Source organism: Trichomycterus rosablanca, chromosome 6 (genome assembly GCF_030014385.1).
Source record: "Trichomycterus rosablanca isolate fTriRos1 chromosome 6, fTriRos1.hap1, whole genome shotgun sequence".
Lineage (NCBI taxonomy): Eukaryota > Metazoa > Chordata > Actinopteri > Siluriformes > Trichomycteridae > Trichomycterus > Trichomycterus rosablanca.
In genome coordinates this window covers 3570001-3583892 of record NC_085993.1, presented here as the reverse complement: position 1 = coordinate 3583892, position 13892 = coordinate 3570001, and the positions used below count along the sequence as shown (strand labels likewise).

General features: G+C 42.7%; 1 protein-coding gene across 1 annotated transcript in view; it reads left to right on the top strand.

The window, feature by feature from the left end:
* Window positions 1-450: 450 nt before the first annotated feature.
* Window positions 451-13892, top strand: part of sema5bb (sema domain, seven thrombospondin repeats (type 1 and type 1-like), transmembrane domain (TM) and short cytoplasmic domain, (semaphorin) 5Bb) — a 43061-nt gene continuing 29619 nt past the window's right edge. Inside the window, exons 1-4 of the mRNA XM_062997132.1 lie at window positions 451-589; window positions 1228-1232; window positions 3931-4050; window positions 13031-13220. Coding sequence (XP_062853202.1) covers window positions 451-589; window positions 1228-1232; window positions 3931-4050; window positions 13031-13220 — 454 coding nt within the window. The remainder of the gene's footprint in view (window positions 590-1227; window positions 1233-3930; window positions 4051-13030; window positions 13221-13892) is intronic.

Below are 13892 nucleotides of genomic sequence, written 5' to 3'. Positions count from 1 at the left end.
AGTTCCAGCTCAGGCGGCACGGTGGCTCGGTGGGTAGCACTGTCGCCTCACAGCAAAAAGGTCCTGGGTTCGCTCCCCAGACAGGGCGGTCTAGGTCCTTTCTGTGTGGAGTTTGCATGTTCTCCCTGTGTCTGTGTGGGTTTCCTCCATGTGCTCCAGTTTCTTCCCACAGTCCAAAAACATGCAATCAGGTTAATTGGAGACACTGAATTGTCCTATAGGTGAATGGGTGTGTGTGTGTGTATATATGTGTGTGTATGTGTGTCTGCCCTGCGATGGACTGGCGCCCCATCCAGGGTGTAACTGTGTGCCTTGCACCCATTGACAAGCTGGGATAGGCTCCAAATTCACAATCCCCCCACCCCGTGACCCTAATTGGATAAGCGGTTAAGAAAGTGAGTGAGTGAGTGAGAGAGAGTAGTTCCAGCTCAGTTCCAGCTCAGTTCATGCATGCTGGTCGGTAGATTGGTCACTGGTGTGGCTGCAGTGAAGAAGCACGACAAAGATGCCGGGATTACAGGATTTACTAAAGCTATAGGAGCTACAGGATCTACCATGGCATACGAGTGTGTTAGTGCCAACTACATGGGTAACTTGTCTCTCTGTAAAGGCTTTGTTAATGTTAAGGGGTTCATGTGCTGCCATCTAGACATCCCTGCTTGTTTCAGCAGGACAGTGCCAAGCCACCATCTGAGTATTGGTGGTAGGAGAGTGCAAGTGCTATACTGTCCTGCCTGCATTTCACATCTGAAGAGATGGCGACTGCAAATTCCACATATGCACTGTATGGCCAAAAGTATTTGGACACCTGACAGTGAGCTTGTTGGACATACTCATTTCAAAAACAAATGCTATTAAAATAAACTGACCTCTATGTGATCTTTTCAGTTAGAACAACAGCCACTCTTTTGAGAAAGCTTATTACAATATATTGAAGTACTGTATGTCTGTGGGAATTTGTGCCAGTTTAGTTAAAAGAGCATTTGTATAGCCTCAGTTGATGTTCCACTTGATTCCAAAGCTGTTCAGTGGGGCTGAGGTCAGGACTCTGTGCAGGACACTGGAGTTTCTGGAGCTTTTCTTCATGTCTTTATAGAACTTTGTTTACAGTAATTCTCTTTATATAATTTATTAAAAAAGCACAAGTTAATTGGGGACGGGTAAGAGTGTGTGTAATTCCTGTACAGGATGACGTCGTGGTTGAACATCTCTCTGATGTGGAAGTAGGAAGGGTACGTCAGAGGGAACACGTCTGTGTTGTTTGTACCAGTCAAACATCAGACATGAAGATGCTGGATTATGACAGAACGATGCCGAAATCACACCCAAGTGTGTGTGTTTGTGTGTCTGTGTGTGTGTGTGTGTGTGTGTGTGGGAGGGGGGGGTAATGGGTGATGGAAACGTGTGTAGAAAGACTACAATTCAACCCAAAATTGGGAAGCTGGAAGTCGGAGTGACCTCAGCATGGTTGAGCTACTAAGTGGAAATAAACCGGACACCTCCACTGAAGCCTCTCGTTTGTTTGATCTGATGTTTCTGATGATCTGATTGATGTTTTTGATCTGCACCGGTCAAATGGATCCTGACTAGGTATAGGTTCGGTGTCCACAGTCTCATCTTGGAAAAGATCATGTGACATGTATTACAGAGATACACTCACTCACTGTCTTAACCGCTTATCCAAATAGGGTCGCAGGGGGGTACTGGAGCCTATCTCAGCTTTTCAGTGGGCGCAAGGCACACAGTAACACCCTGGACGGGGCGCCAGTCCATTGCAGGGCAGACACACACCTACACACACACACATTCTCCTATAGGGCAATTCAGCGTCTCCAGTTAACCTGACTGCATGTTTTTGGACTGTCGGAGGAAACCCACACAGAACATCCAAACTCCGCACAGAAAGGACCCGGACCGCCCCGCCTGGGGATCGAACCCAGGACCTTCTTGCTGTGAGGCGACAGTTCTACCCACCGAGCCACCGTGCCGCCCTACAGAGATACACCACTCCAAAAATCCATAAGCTTCAATCAGTCTTAATACAAGCTGGCATTTTGAACCTGAAGCTATCTTTAAAGAAGGTGCGCCTGGGTGACGCGCCAGGTTCGAATCTCAGCAGTGCAATTTGTCAGTGGGTGTCTACACAGGCATGATAGGTTATAATTGAGGACAGTATAGTTATTGCTGTGTGATGGATTGGGATCCTGACCAGGGTATACCTGTCATGCGCCCAGTGTTTCTCAGACCCACAGCAACCCTGACCAGTGGCTAAGAACAATAAAAAAATAAAGAGAGGAAGCTTTTATCTGACCACATTTTCTCTTCTTGGAAGCACAAGTTATTAACTGGATTTGCGTGATCAAACACTTTCTAAATCCATCTGGATGTTAATACCATCAGGAGGTTCAGCGAGTGTGAGCACACTCTCCCAGCACCCAATCTAAGCCCTATTAAATCCAGTTAACATTTGATTATTCTGATTTATTGTGTATTAAAGTATCTCGACATGAAATGCTAATCCATCACCGGTTCTGTATCGTGTTCAGTAAACATACAGAAGGTCATTCGAAGCTTTTGGGTTTTACATGTTGAATTTGTATAATGCTTGTACAAAATAATAATAAAAGTAATAATTAAAAATCCAAATAATCTGATCAATATCATCATTTCAACCTTTTAAATGGGAACATTTATACTATTTGCACACACACACACACACACACACACACACACACTTGGTGCTCTCAGTAACAGTTTTAATCACGATGACTCTGTAAACACACAAGAATTAGGAGCAGCAATGATCACACACATCCCATAATAATCACGGTTTACTTCCCCAGAACATGGCTGATACAAAATTATTAATCACATGTATTATAAGTGAACCTGTACAAGGATCTAAGAAGGTCCTTTGTCCAGGAACGGCTGGCGTGTGTGTATGTGTATATGTACAGTATGTATACACTGATCAACCATAACATTAAAACCATCTCCTTGTTTCTACACTCACTGTCCATTTTATCAGCTCCACTTACCATATAGAAGCACTTTGTAGTTCTACAATTACTGACTGTCGTCCATCTGTTTCTCTGCATGATTTGTTAGCCCCCTTTCACTCTGTTCTTCAATGGTCAGGACCACCACAGAGCAGGTATTATTTGGGTGGTGGATCATTCTCAGCACTGCAGTGACACTGACATGGTGGTGGTGTGTTAGTGTGTGTTGTGCTGGTATGAGTGGATCAGACACAGCAGCGCTGCTGGAGTTTTTAAATACCGTGTCCACTCACTGTCCACTCTATTAGACACTCCTACCTAGTTGGTCCACCTTGTAGATGTAGACAAATTTCAACGTCTTGTGAGAAGCCGTCTCAGAAGTTTATAGCTGGAGATATCACATAAGAGGTCAGTTTATTTTAATAGCATGGGACGTCCAACAAGCTCATGGTCAGGTGTCCAAAGCGGATTTACAAATCACTGCTATTTGGTTTTTGTTTGTATTTCACATCCTGTCCCAACTTTTCTGATACTGAGGTTGGGTTTAATTTACATAAGTAAACTTTTCAGAGGACTGATCAGCCTGGAGCTGATATAAACTGTGAGACTGTAATAATTCTAGTGTAGCTGTGAGTTCATATATTGTGCTCCATTATTTATGAACACGTTATTACTCATAATAACCCCTTCATCCACACTCTCACCTCCAGTCCTGCTTATTATAATAACTGTAGGAGGAACTATTCCTGCACACAGGGTATAAATCTTTTCTCTCTGTAGTGTAAATTAAATTAATATTCTAATGCATAGATTTTTCTATAAGATTAATAATTAACACGTATATTTGTGAGGTTTGTATCGATGATGAAGCTGTTTTGTGCTGAAAATAATACTTATTTTTATATTTCAACCCCACTGATTCCCCCTGCAGCGCGTTTTGGTTTGCTCCATCCCGAGCCGTGTTCGGGAGCGCGCAGTTGTCTCGGGAGCGCGCGGTTGTGTGAGCGCGTCCTGCAGGAATCGAACCAAAGCAGCGCAGATTTTACTGCAGGTAAAATTAATTCCTTCTAAATTAAATTCAGCATGAAATGATCTGATATTACACTCATGTTCAGACTTTCTCTGCTTTTAGAGCTGTAACGATACATTTCTACACTTGTGTTGTGTTTGGGATGCTGGTTAACTGCGTAAAATACTTTTATTTCTTGTTTTATACTTTTAATACCTTACTTAAGTACTTTTACTGATTTATTCTTGTTAGAGCTGCTTTTACACTTAATGCTCAGATTCATATTAAAGCTGTGGGACTTAACTTTCAGTTTAAAGTGCAGAATTGACAGTAAACATGTTGCTCTTGTGGTTCCATTTAAACTTAGTGCTGCTTTTAAATGTGCTTTTAATTTCATGACCTGATTTTAAAGACATTAAGACCTACAGGATGTTTAAAAAAGCTTCTGCTTGAGGTCCGGTTATGTGTTTGTGTCCATGCACTGAGACAGGTGCATGGATTTGTAATACACCGATCAGCCATAACATTAAAACCACCTCCTTGTTTTTACACTCACTGTCCATTTTATCACCTCCACTTACCATATAGAAGCACTTTGTAGTTCTACAATTACTGAATGTAGTCCATATGTTTCTCTGCATACCTTTTTAGCCTGCTTTTACCCTGTTCTTCAATGGTCAGGACCCCCACAGGACCACCACAGAGCAGGTATTATTTAGGTGGTGGATCTTTCTCAGCACTGCAGTGACCCTGACATGGTGGTGGTGTGTTAGTGTGTGTTGTGCTGGTATGAGTGGATCAGACACAGCAATGCTGCTGGAGTTTTTAAACACCTCACTGTAACTGCTGGACTGAGAATAGTCCACCAATCAAAAATATCCAGCCAACAGCGACCCTGTGGACCTGTGACCACTGATGAAGGTCTAGAAGTTGACCAACTCAAACGAGCGACAGTCTCTGACTTTACATCTACAAGGTGGACCAACTAGATAGGAGTGTCTAATAGAGAGGACAGTGAGTGGACATGGTATTTAAAAACTGGGAAGGCTTCCAACAGGAGGTAAGGTCAGGCATTAATGTTGGGGATGGCATGGTGGCTCGGTGGGTAGCACTGTTTCCTCACAGCAAGAAGGTCCTGGGTTTGATTCCCAGGTGGATTGGTCCAGGCCTTTTCTGTGTGGAGTTAGCATGTTCTCCCCGTGTCTGTGTGGGTTTTTCTCAAGGAGCTTTGGTTTCCTCCCACAGTACAAAGACGTGCAAGTGAGGTGAATTGGAGACACTAAATGGTCCATGACTGTGTTTGACATTAAACTTGTGAACTGATGAATCTTGTGTAATGAGTAACTACCGTTCCTGTCATGAATGTAACCAAAGTGTAAAACATGACGTTAAAACCCTAATAAATAATTAAATACACAAATTGATGTTGGACCAGAAGGCCTGACTTGCAATCGTTGTTCCATTTCATTCTAATTGTGTTCAGGACTCCTTCCTCACCCAAACCCTTTTTATAGACCTTACTTTGTGCACAGGGGCACAATAGTGCAGGAACAGAAAGGGACCTTCCCTAAACTGTTGACACAAAGTTGCCAGCATCTCAATTATTTTATATCATTATTTTATGCATCTGTAATCACTGGGTGTGGATAAAACACCTGAATCTGGATTTAGAAAATTTGGATTGGTGTTTACGGGCCAGGGTTCGATCCCCAGGCGGGACGGTCCGGGTCCTTTCTGTTCTCCCCATGTCTGCTTGGGTTTCCTCCGGGAGTTCCGGTTTCCTCACACAGTCCAAAAAACATGCAGTCAGGTTAATTGGAGACACTGAATTGCCCTATAGGTGAATGTGTGTGTGTGTGTGTGTGTGTGTGTCTGCCCTGGCGCCTCGTCCAGGGTGTTACTGTGTGCCTTGCGCCCATTGAAAAGCTGGGATAAGCTCCAGCACCCCCCTGCCCTAGTTAGATAAGCGGTTAAGAAAGTGAGTGAGTGGATTGGTGTTTACATTCTCTTTGCCATACAGTGTGTTTATGTTGTACAATCTGATGCAAAAGTTTTTACCCCCCCTGGTTAAACGTCATGTTCTGTTGATTTGTGAGCATAACAGAATAACGTCCTTTACAGGAAACAAACGTCACTGTTGGATGTTTAAAGAACTGGAACGAATAAAATCACGTGCCTTATCTTTTGGACATGCCACTAATTGATTGTGAAGTAATCTTGCGATGATATTTGCTGATAAGTTCCAAATCTAAGTTTGTTTCCTGTAGACGGCACCTGACCATGAGATGGTTGGACGTCCCATTTCAAAAACAAATGCTATTATAATAGCGAGACCTCTGTGTGATCTTTTCAGCTATAACAACAGCCACTCTTCTGAGAAGGCTCACAAGACATTGAAGTATGTCTGAGGGAATTTGTGCTCATTCAATCAAAAGAGCCTTTGTATGACTGGGCACTGATGGACGCCTCGACTGACGTTTCAGTTCAGTGAGGTGGAGGTCAGGGCTCTGTGCAGGTCAACAGGAAAGGGACTTCCCTAAATGGTGCTGCAAAGCTGAAAGCATATAATCCTCTTGATATAATGAATTTAATATGCCTGTTATCAATTGTTGTGGCTGGAATTTATGAATAAAAAAATTAGAAGGGGTGTCCCAATACTTTTGTCCGTGTAGCGTATGTAGATCATTTGCAGTGATGAAGGTTTGATTTCTGTATCAGTACAAAGCTGCAGTGATGAACGTAACCTCAGTTATACGTCCCACATCACTCAGTCATGATGAACGAGGATCCGCTCTGTGTGAGGAGACGGGACATGACGGATGTGAGGGGGGGAGGGATGTTTGGGTCGGTGAGGGTTGATGCAGAAATCTGTTAGTGGTGGATGTGCAGCTGCAGGACTTTCCTATTTTCATCATTAATTAGTGGGATAGACGGACTGTGTTCATCATTCATCCATTCCTTCAGTTGTTCATGCATTTGTTCACACATTCATTTATTCATTCATGTATTGATTCGTTTGTTCATTCATTCATACCTTTATTCATTTATTATTCATTCCTTTGTTTACTCATTTGTTTGTTCATTCATCTGTTAATGCATTTGTCCATTTGTTTGCTCATTTATTTATTTGTTTGTTCATTCATAAGTTCATTTGTTCATCCATTCATCCATTCATTTATTCATTCATTCCGTTGTTCAATCATTCATACATTCATTTATTAATTCATTTGGTTGTTCATTCATTCATTCATTCATTCATTTATTGATTAATTAATTAATTAATTCATTTGTTTGTTCGGTCATTCATTCATGCGTTTGTTTGTTCATTCATTCATTCGTTTGTTCAGTCATTCATTCATACATTTGTTCATTCATTTGTTTGTTCATTTATACATTTATTCATTCATGTATTAATTAATTCATTCATTCATTCATTCGTTTGTTTGATCATTCATTCATACATTAGTTGTTCTGTTTGTTCGTTCATTAATTTATTTGTTTGTTCATTCATTCATTTGTTCATTCTTCATTAATTCATCCATTCATTCATTCATTCATTCATTCGTGCATTCTTTACCTCGTTCATTTTTTTGTTTGCTTGTTCATTCATTTATTCATTACTTTGTTCTGTCGTGCATTAATGAGTTTGTTAGTTAGTTTATTCATTCATTCATTTGTTTATTTGTTTGTTCATTCATTCATTCGTTCAGCTTTGACTAGAAAAATAAAAAGGTTAACAGGTCCATAAACATAAATGCTAGACTCTGGTTAGTGTTGCCTGGTCATTCTCTGGTCAGGCTCTGCATGCGACCCTGTTGAACTGATGAATGGAAGCACTGAAGAACCTGGAATGAGGGTATTTTTTTTAATTAACGTGACATTAAATTTATTACCTCTATAAACTCTAGATTTGCCCATGACGTCCAGCGTGTGTACAGGAACCTCCTCTGTAACCTGACTGCTCACTTTACTGCCCAGTGGGTGTAACAAAACACAAGTGTGCACACTAGCACCTCTGTCCTGCTGCCCCATTTCCAGTCTGTGGTCAGGAATTGGAGGAGAACCTTAAGAGGGGAAATTAAACATAGATGGTGGAGTGAGAGGTGCTACGTTGTTCCAGCTTAAAGAGAACTCAGCATGTGTTTCCATCTCCAGAGTTAATATTGAATCTGCTGATGACTTCCTCAGCTAGGTGGCATGATTAAAAAGCATTTTAGGTAGGAGGTTGTTAGTACAGTAGTTTAGTTTGTGGCTAAAAGCTAGAGCTCAAGGTAACAGGATTAATATACTAAGGTACTGGTACAAGTAAAGAGGTTTGAGGGTACAGAGGTACAAGGGTACAGAGGTACAAGGGATATAGCGGTACAAAGGTACAGAAGTACGAGGATACAGTGGTACAAGGATACAGGGGTACAAAAGTATGAGGGTACAGAGGTATGAAAGTACGAAGGTACAGAAGTACAGAGGTACAAGGGTACAGAGGTATGAGGGTACAGAAGTACGAGGATACAGCGGTACAAGGGTACAGGGTTACAAAGGTACAAAAGTATGAGGGTACAGAGGTACAAGGGTACAGAGGAACAAGGGTACAGCGGTATAAGGGTACAGAGGTATGAAATTACAAAGGTATAAGGGCACAGAAGTACAAGGGTACAGAGGAATGAGGGTACAGAGGTATGAAGGTACAGAGGTATGAGGGTACATAAATACGAGGGTACAAAGGTACAAGCATACAGAGGTACAAAGGTACAAATGAATGTGGGTACAGATGTACAAGGATACAAGGGTACGAGGGTTCAGAGGTACAAAAGTACAAAGGTACATGGGTACAGAAGTGCCAGGGTACAGAGGTGCGAGGGTAGAGAGGTATAAGGGTACAGAAGAATGAAGGTACAGAGGTACGGGGATACAGAGGTACAAGAATACAGAGGTACAAAGGGTTTCTTGTCTCCTGTAGCTCTTCACCTTCTTTACTTAAACTGAGGGGGCGGCACGGTGGCTAAGTGGGTAGCACTGTCGCCTCACAGCAAGAAGGTCCTGGGTTCGATCCCCAGATGGGGCGGTCCGGGTCCTTTCTGTGTGGAGTTTGCATGTTCTCCCCGTGTCAGTGTGGGTTTACTCAGGGTGCTCCGGTTTCCTCCCACAGTACAAAGACATGCAAGTGAGGTGAATTGGAGACACTAAATTGTCCATGACTGTTTGATATAACCTCGTGAACTGATGAACCTTGTGTATCGGTTAACTACCGTTCCTGTCATGAATGTAACCAATGTGTGTAAAACATGACGTTAAAATCCTAATAAACAAACAAACTTAAACTGAGTGGTTTTATATCAACCAGACTCACCTGTACACTTGTCCTGGTCATTGTGATGGTCGCCTGATATTACAACTTTTGTTTTCCATTTAATTGTCTCTAGTGAAGCCCCTCCCCCCTCCAAGACCCTGACCGCTTGTCACATGTCTCGACACATTACTAAAGAAGATGAATTATTTCATGACTGGGGGGTCTGAAGGTTACTGAAATGCCATAACCTGAAGCATTCGCCCCCTCCTCGCCCCACTGGGCACCAGTTCATAATGTAATGAGGCGTGGTGAGGTGCATGAGTGTGTAATTGGCACCGTGTTCCCGTTGCAGCCCTGTCGCCCGACTTGTTAGACGTTTTCATGAAGACTGGCATCTAATTCTGAAGCTCAGACGCTGACTAAGTGAGACTGTAACGTACCGCGGTTTAGTGTTGAGGTGTAAAAAAGCTGTGTCCTATTATTTGTCCTGTCAGTGGCGGAAGACTTTATGTGTCACGCCGTATGGCCAAAAGTATGTGGACACCATGTCCTAATGATCCTGTTAAGGTGTTTTAGTCAAGCTTGTTGCTAACAGGTGTCTAGAAATGTTGCTTTTCTGTAAGAAGACAGAAGATGGTTTGGTGGGATGAGTTTAATGTGAAGGAACTTCATCTACAGGATACAATGGAACACTGATCCCAAGCCAGACCACCATTAGTCCACCATTAATGCTTTTCTTTTTTTGACTAAACATGCACAAAATCTGACGGTCACACTTCAGAATCGTGTGTTAAACCTTCTCACATGAGTGGAGGCTGTTAGTACAGCTGTTAATCAGGTGTCTACAAACTTTTGGCCGTATAGTATAGCTTTAGGCCTTTTTGAGCTCCGTGTCTGAAAGTGACTTCAAAGCTTCTTCATATGGATTTGGAAACCTACAGCACAGCCACCTTCACGCCCATGTTCATCCTGAACGTGTGATGAATGAATCATGTCTTCATGGGCTGTCGTTCGGTCTTTCACACTTTTTAATGTAAACATGTTTACTGACTCAAAAGGATTTCTCTCTCTCTCTCTCTCTCGCTCTCTCTGTGTGTCTGGGTGGATTATTCTGATCTTCTGGAGCTCTTGGACCTGCTGCATGGTTCTTACCCAAAGCCTCCTGAGTTCCTCTGATGGACAGCCAGCATCTCTCTTTACTGCTAAGAACCTCCCACATGTTCACACCGCCAGTCACAAGTGATTAAAAGTGACTCCTGATTAAACAAATATAATTTCATTTCTTTTTATTTCCCATCCACCCCTTCTTTCATCCACACCTTTCTCTATCCACCCATCCCTTCTTTCAATCACCCATTCTCCTATCCATCTCTTCACCCATCCTATACTGTCATCCACAATTCCTCCCATCCATCCCTTGTTCCTCCACCTACCCATCTTTCCATCCACCCCTTCTTTCAATTATCCATCCTCTTATCCACCCCTTTACCCATCTGCCCAACCACCCATTCTCTCATTCACCCCTTCTCTAATCTACCTTTTCTTCCAATCACCCATTCTCTCATCCAACCCTTCACTCACCTGCAGATCCACCCACCTTCCAATCCACCCCTTGTAACTGTTCCATGTTACTGTTCATCACTGCCATGTTTGTATGTAACCGTTAACCATTTACTTAGCAAAATCAGCTTCTCTGGTAGAGAGGACAATACTCAGGTATTTACACAGAGCAACACATATGTAGGTTGTACACATATGTAGGTTGTTATGTGTGTTTTTTAAAAATTATTATTATTATTATTATTATTATTATTATTATTATTTATTTATGCATTTATTTATTTTCAATAGGTTAAATTTGGCAAATAAATAGACATTTATCTGTTGTGTTTGGGGAGATTCGGCTGGTGTGTTTTTGATCCTCTCGCCCTCTTAAAGAAAATCAACTCAAATTAATTATTTTGATTATTATGATGGATGATCGTCTCTGTACTTATGGGAGTGGTCTCTTTTAGTATCAGCATGCCATCAGCCGGGTACAAAGCACTAAGTCCGTGTGTACATGATGTCATCCATCGAGCTACGACCCCGTCCGCGCTTTTTGGTTGTTTAGGTTGCGTGAGTTCACCCGTGTCGAATCGGTCCTGACAGGTCCTCACTGTCCCGTGCTGGGACGCCCGGCCTTGTCGTCCTCGGCTTTTATGCTCAGACTGTTTACGTCCGTGTTTTTCTTCGACATCCGTCCGTCTTCGTTCCTCTGGCTGAGGCTGAAAGGCGCAGTGTGAATGGGGGTGTGTGTGGGGGGCACTGGGGTGTTCAGGGGTATCGAGGGGCGTTACAGGGATTCTCTCGGCTTTGAGATGAATTAGACATGCTCAGGAGAGGAGCAGTCAATGTGTGTGTGTGTGTGTGTGTGTGTGTTTGTGTGTGTGTGTGTGCGTGTGACTGCATCCGAAAGTCAAATCAGAGGCTGCGTCTCAAATCGCACACTACCTGGTGAAAAGGACACTTCTGTGTGTCTACGTGGACGCTTCTCTTACTCGTTTATTTCAAATGTTGTAGCCCCACCCACTTCTATCAGGTGTACTAAATCAATGATATGGTTCCAACTTGGTGTGGCAACAGTTTGGGGAAGGCCCTTCCATTTCCAGCATGACAGACGGCTTTATAAAGACATGCTTTTAGGAGTTTGGTGTGAATGAACTGCAGTGCCCAGGACAGAGCGATGATCTTAACTCTAAACCTTTGGGATGAATTGAAACACAGATTATGAGTCGGGCCTTCTCATCCAGCATCACACACACACACACACACACACACACACACACACACACACACACACTCCAAGTCTTGTTATCTTGTGGAAATCCTTTCCAGAAGAGTAGAGCCTCTTCATTATTAAGATCATAGGTTTGGATTCAAGTAAATTGATGCTCAGGTGTCCGCATACTTTTGACTGCATCCATATACACTATATGGACAAAAGTATTGGGACGCCCCTTTAATTTTTGAATTCTTGTTTTTCAGCCACAAGAATTGCTAACAGTTGTAAAAAATAAAGGAGGCACGGTGGCTCGCCTCACAGCACTTTATAAAGTTTGCATGTTCTCCCTGTGTCTGTGTGGTTTTCCTCCCACAGTCCAAAGACGTGCAGTCAGGTTAATTGAAGATTTTAAAAATTGCCATTAGATGTGTGTGTGTGTGTGTGTGTGAGTGTGTCTGCCATGCAAAGGACTGGCAAAATGCACCCATTGAGAGCTGGTATAGGCTCCAGCACCCCCTGGACCCTGACCTCAGCCCCACTCAACAGCTTTAAAATAAACTGGAACTGGACTCAACATCAGTGCCCAGTCATACAAATGCTCTTGTGACTGAAAAGGCACAAGTTTCCACAGACATACTTTAAAATCACATAGAGGTCATTTTCTTTAAATAGTTTTAATACATATAGAGTATTCATGCTTCTAGATGATGCTTTTACCTGGTCTGGGTCACGGTGGGGTGCAAGCTAGGAATACACTCTGGACAGGTTGCCAAGCCATTGCATGGCACCACACACTCACCTACACCCTTTAGAGCAGCTCGTCCACCTGCTGGCACGTTTTTGGAAAGAAAACCAAAGCACCTAAAGAAGAGAGAACATGCTAAACATCTCACAGACAGTGGTCCAAACCTTCAGTCTAATAAACCTGCTCATCTGAAGTTGTAACCTGTTTATAACATTCATTCCTGCAGGTGCAGTCTCAGTCAGCTGAAGGTGTGGATCTGAAGGTAACCATGCCTGTGCTGCCCCGGTCTTCTCCTGGACTCTTCATCCGCCTCCTCTTCCTCTCCCTGCACTCATCAGTTATATCCCAGAATCCTCTACTCTCCGCAGCCTCAGAACAGTGCAGCAGGAAACTTCATCCTGTTGTATCCTATGAAGGTCAGTCCGTGTTTCTGTCTCACTAACGTTCATTCAGGTGGTTCTGTTAAGAAGTGGAACCTTGAGCTCATTTTGGAACTCCAAACTGAAGAATGAGACTCAGGCCCTGACAGACACATGCAAAGTCACAAATGGTTTCTGTCCCGCAAAACACTAGAGGACTGGTTCTTTTGCAGCTACTGTTATTGTTTCTGTGTACCAAAAGTATGTGGACGCCTGATCATGAGCTTGATGTACATTGTTTTTCAAATTCAAAACTATAAAAGCAGTAACCGAACAGCCTTTGCTTTTCTGGCAAGGCTTTGTCTGTCAGTTAGTCCGGATATTAATGGATGAGAAGACAGGGTTCTCTGCAGGCCTCTGGAGTTCCTTGTCACACTTGTCAAACCATGTCTTAATAGTCCTTAATAGTTACACAACCAAAGTAACATAACTTTCAAGACTTAATGTGGTTCAGTTGCTCCTTCTTTTTTCTGGCCATCTTATGAGCTTGCTCAATGGTTGTCATCTTTGTCCATGAGATTCTTAAATAGATAGATAGATGAAAGGATGGATGGATGGACAGACAGACAGACAGACAGACAGATAAACAGATAGACAGATAGATAGATAGATAGATAGATAGATAGATAGATAGATAGATAGACAGACAGACAGACAGACAGACAGATA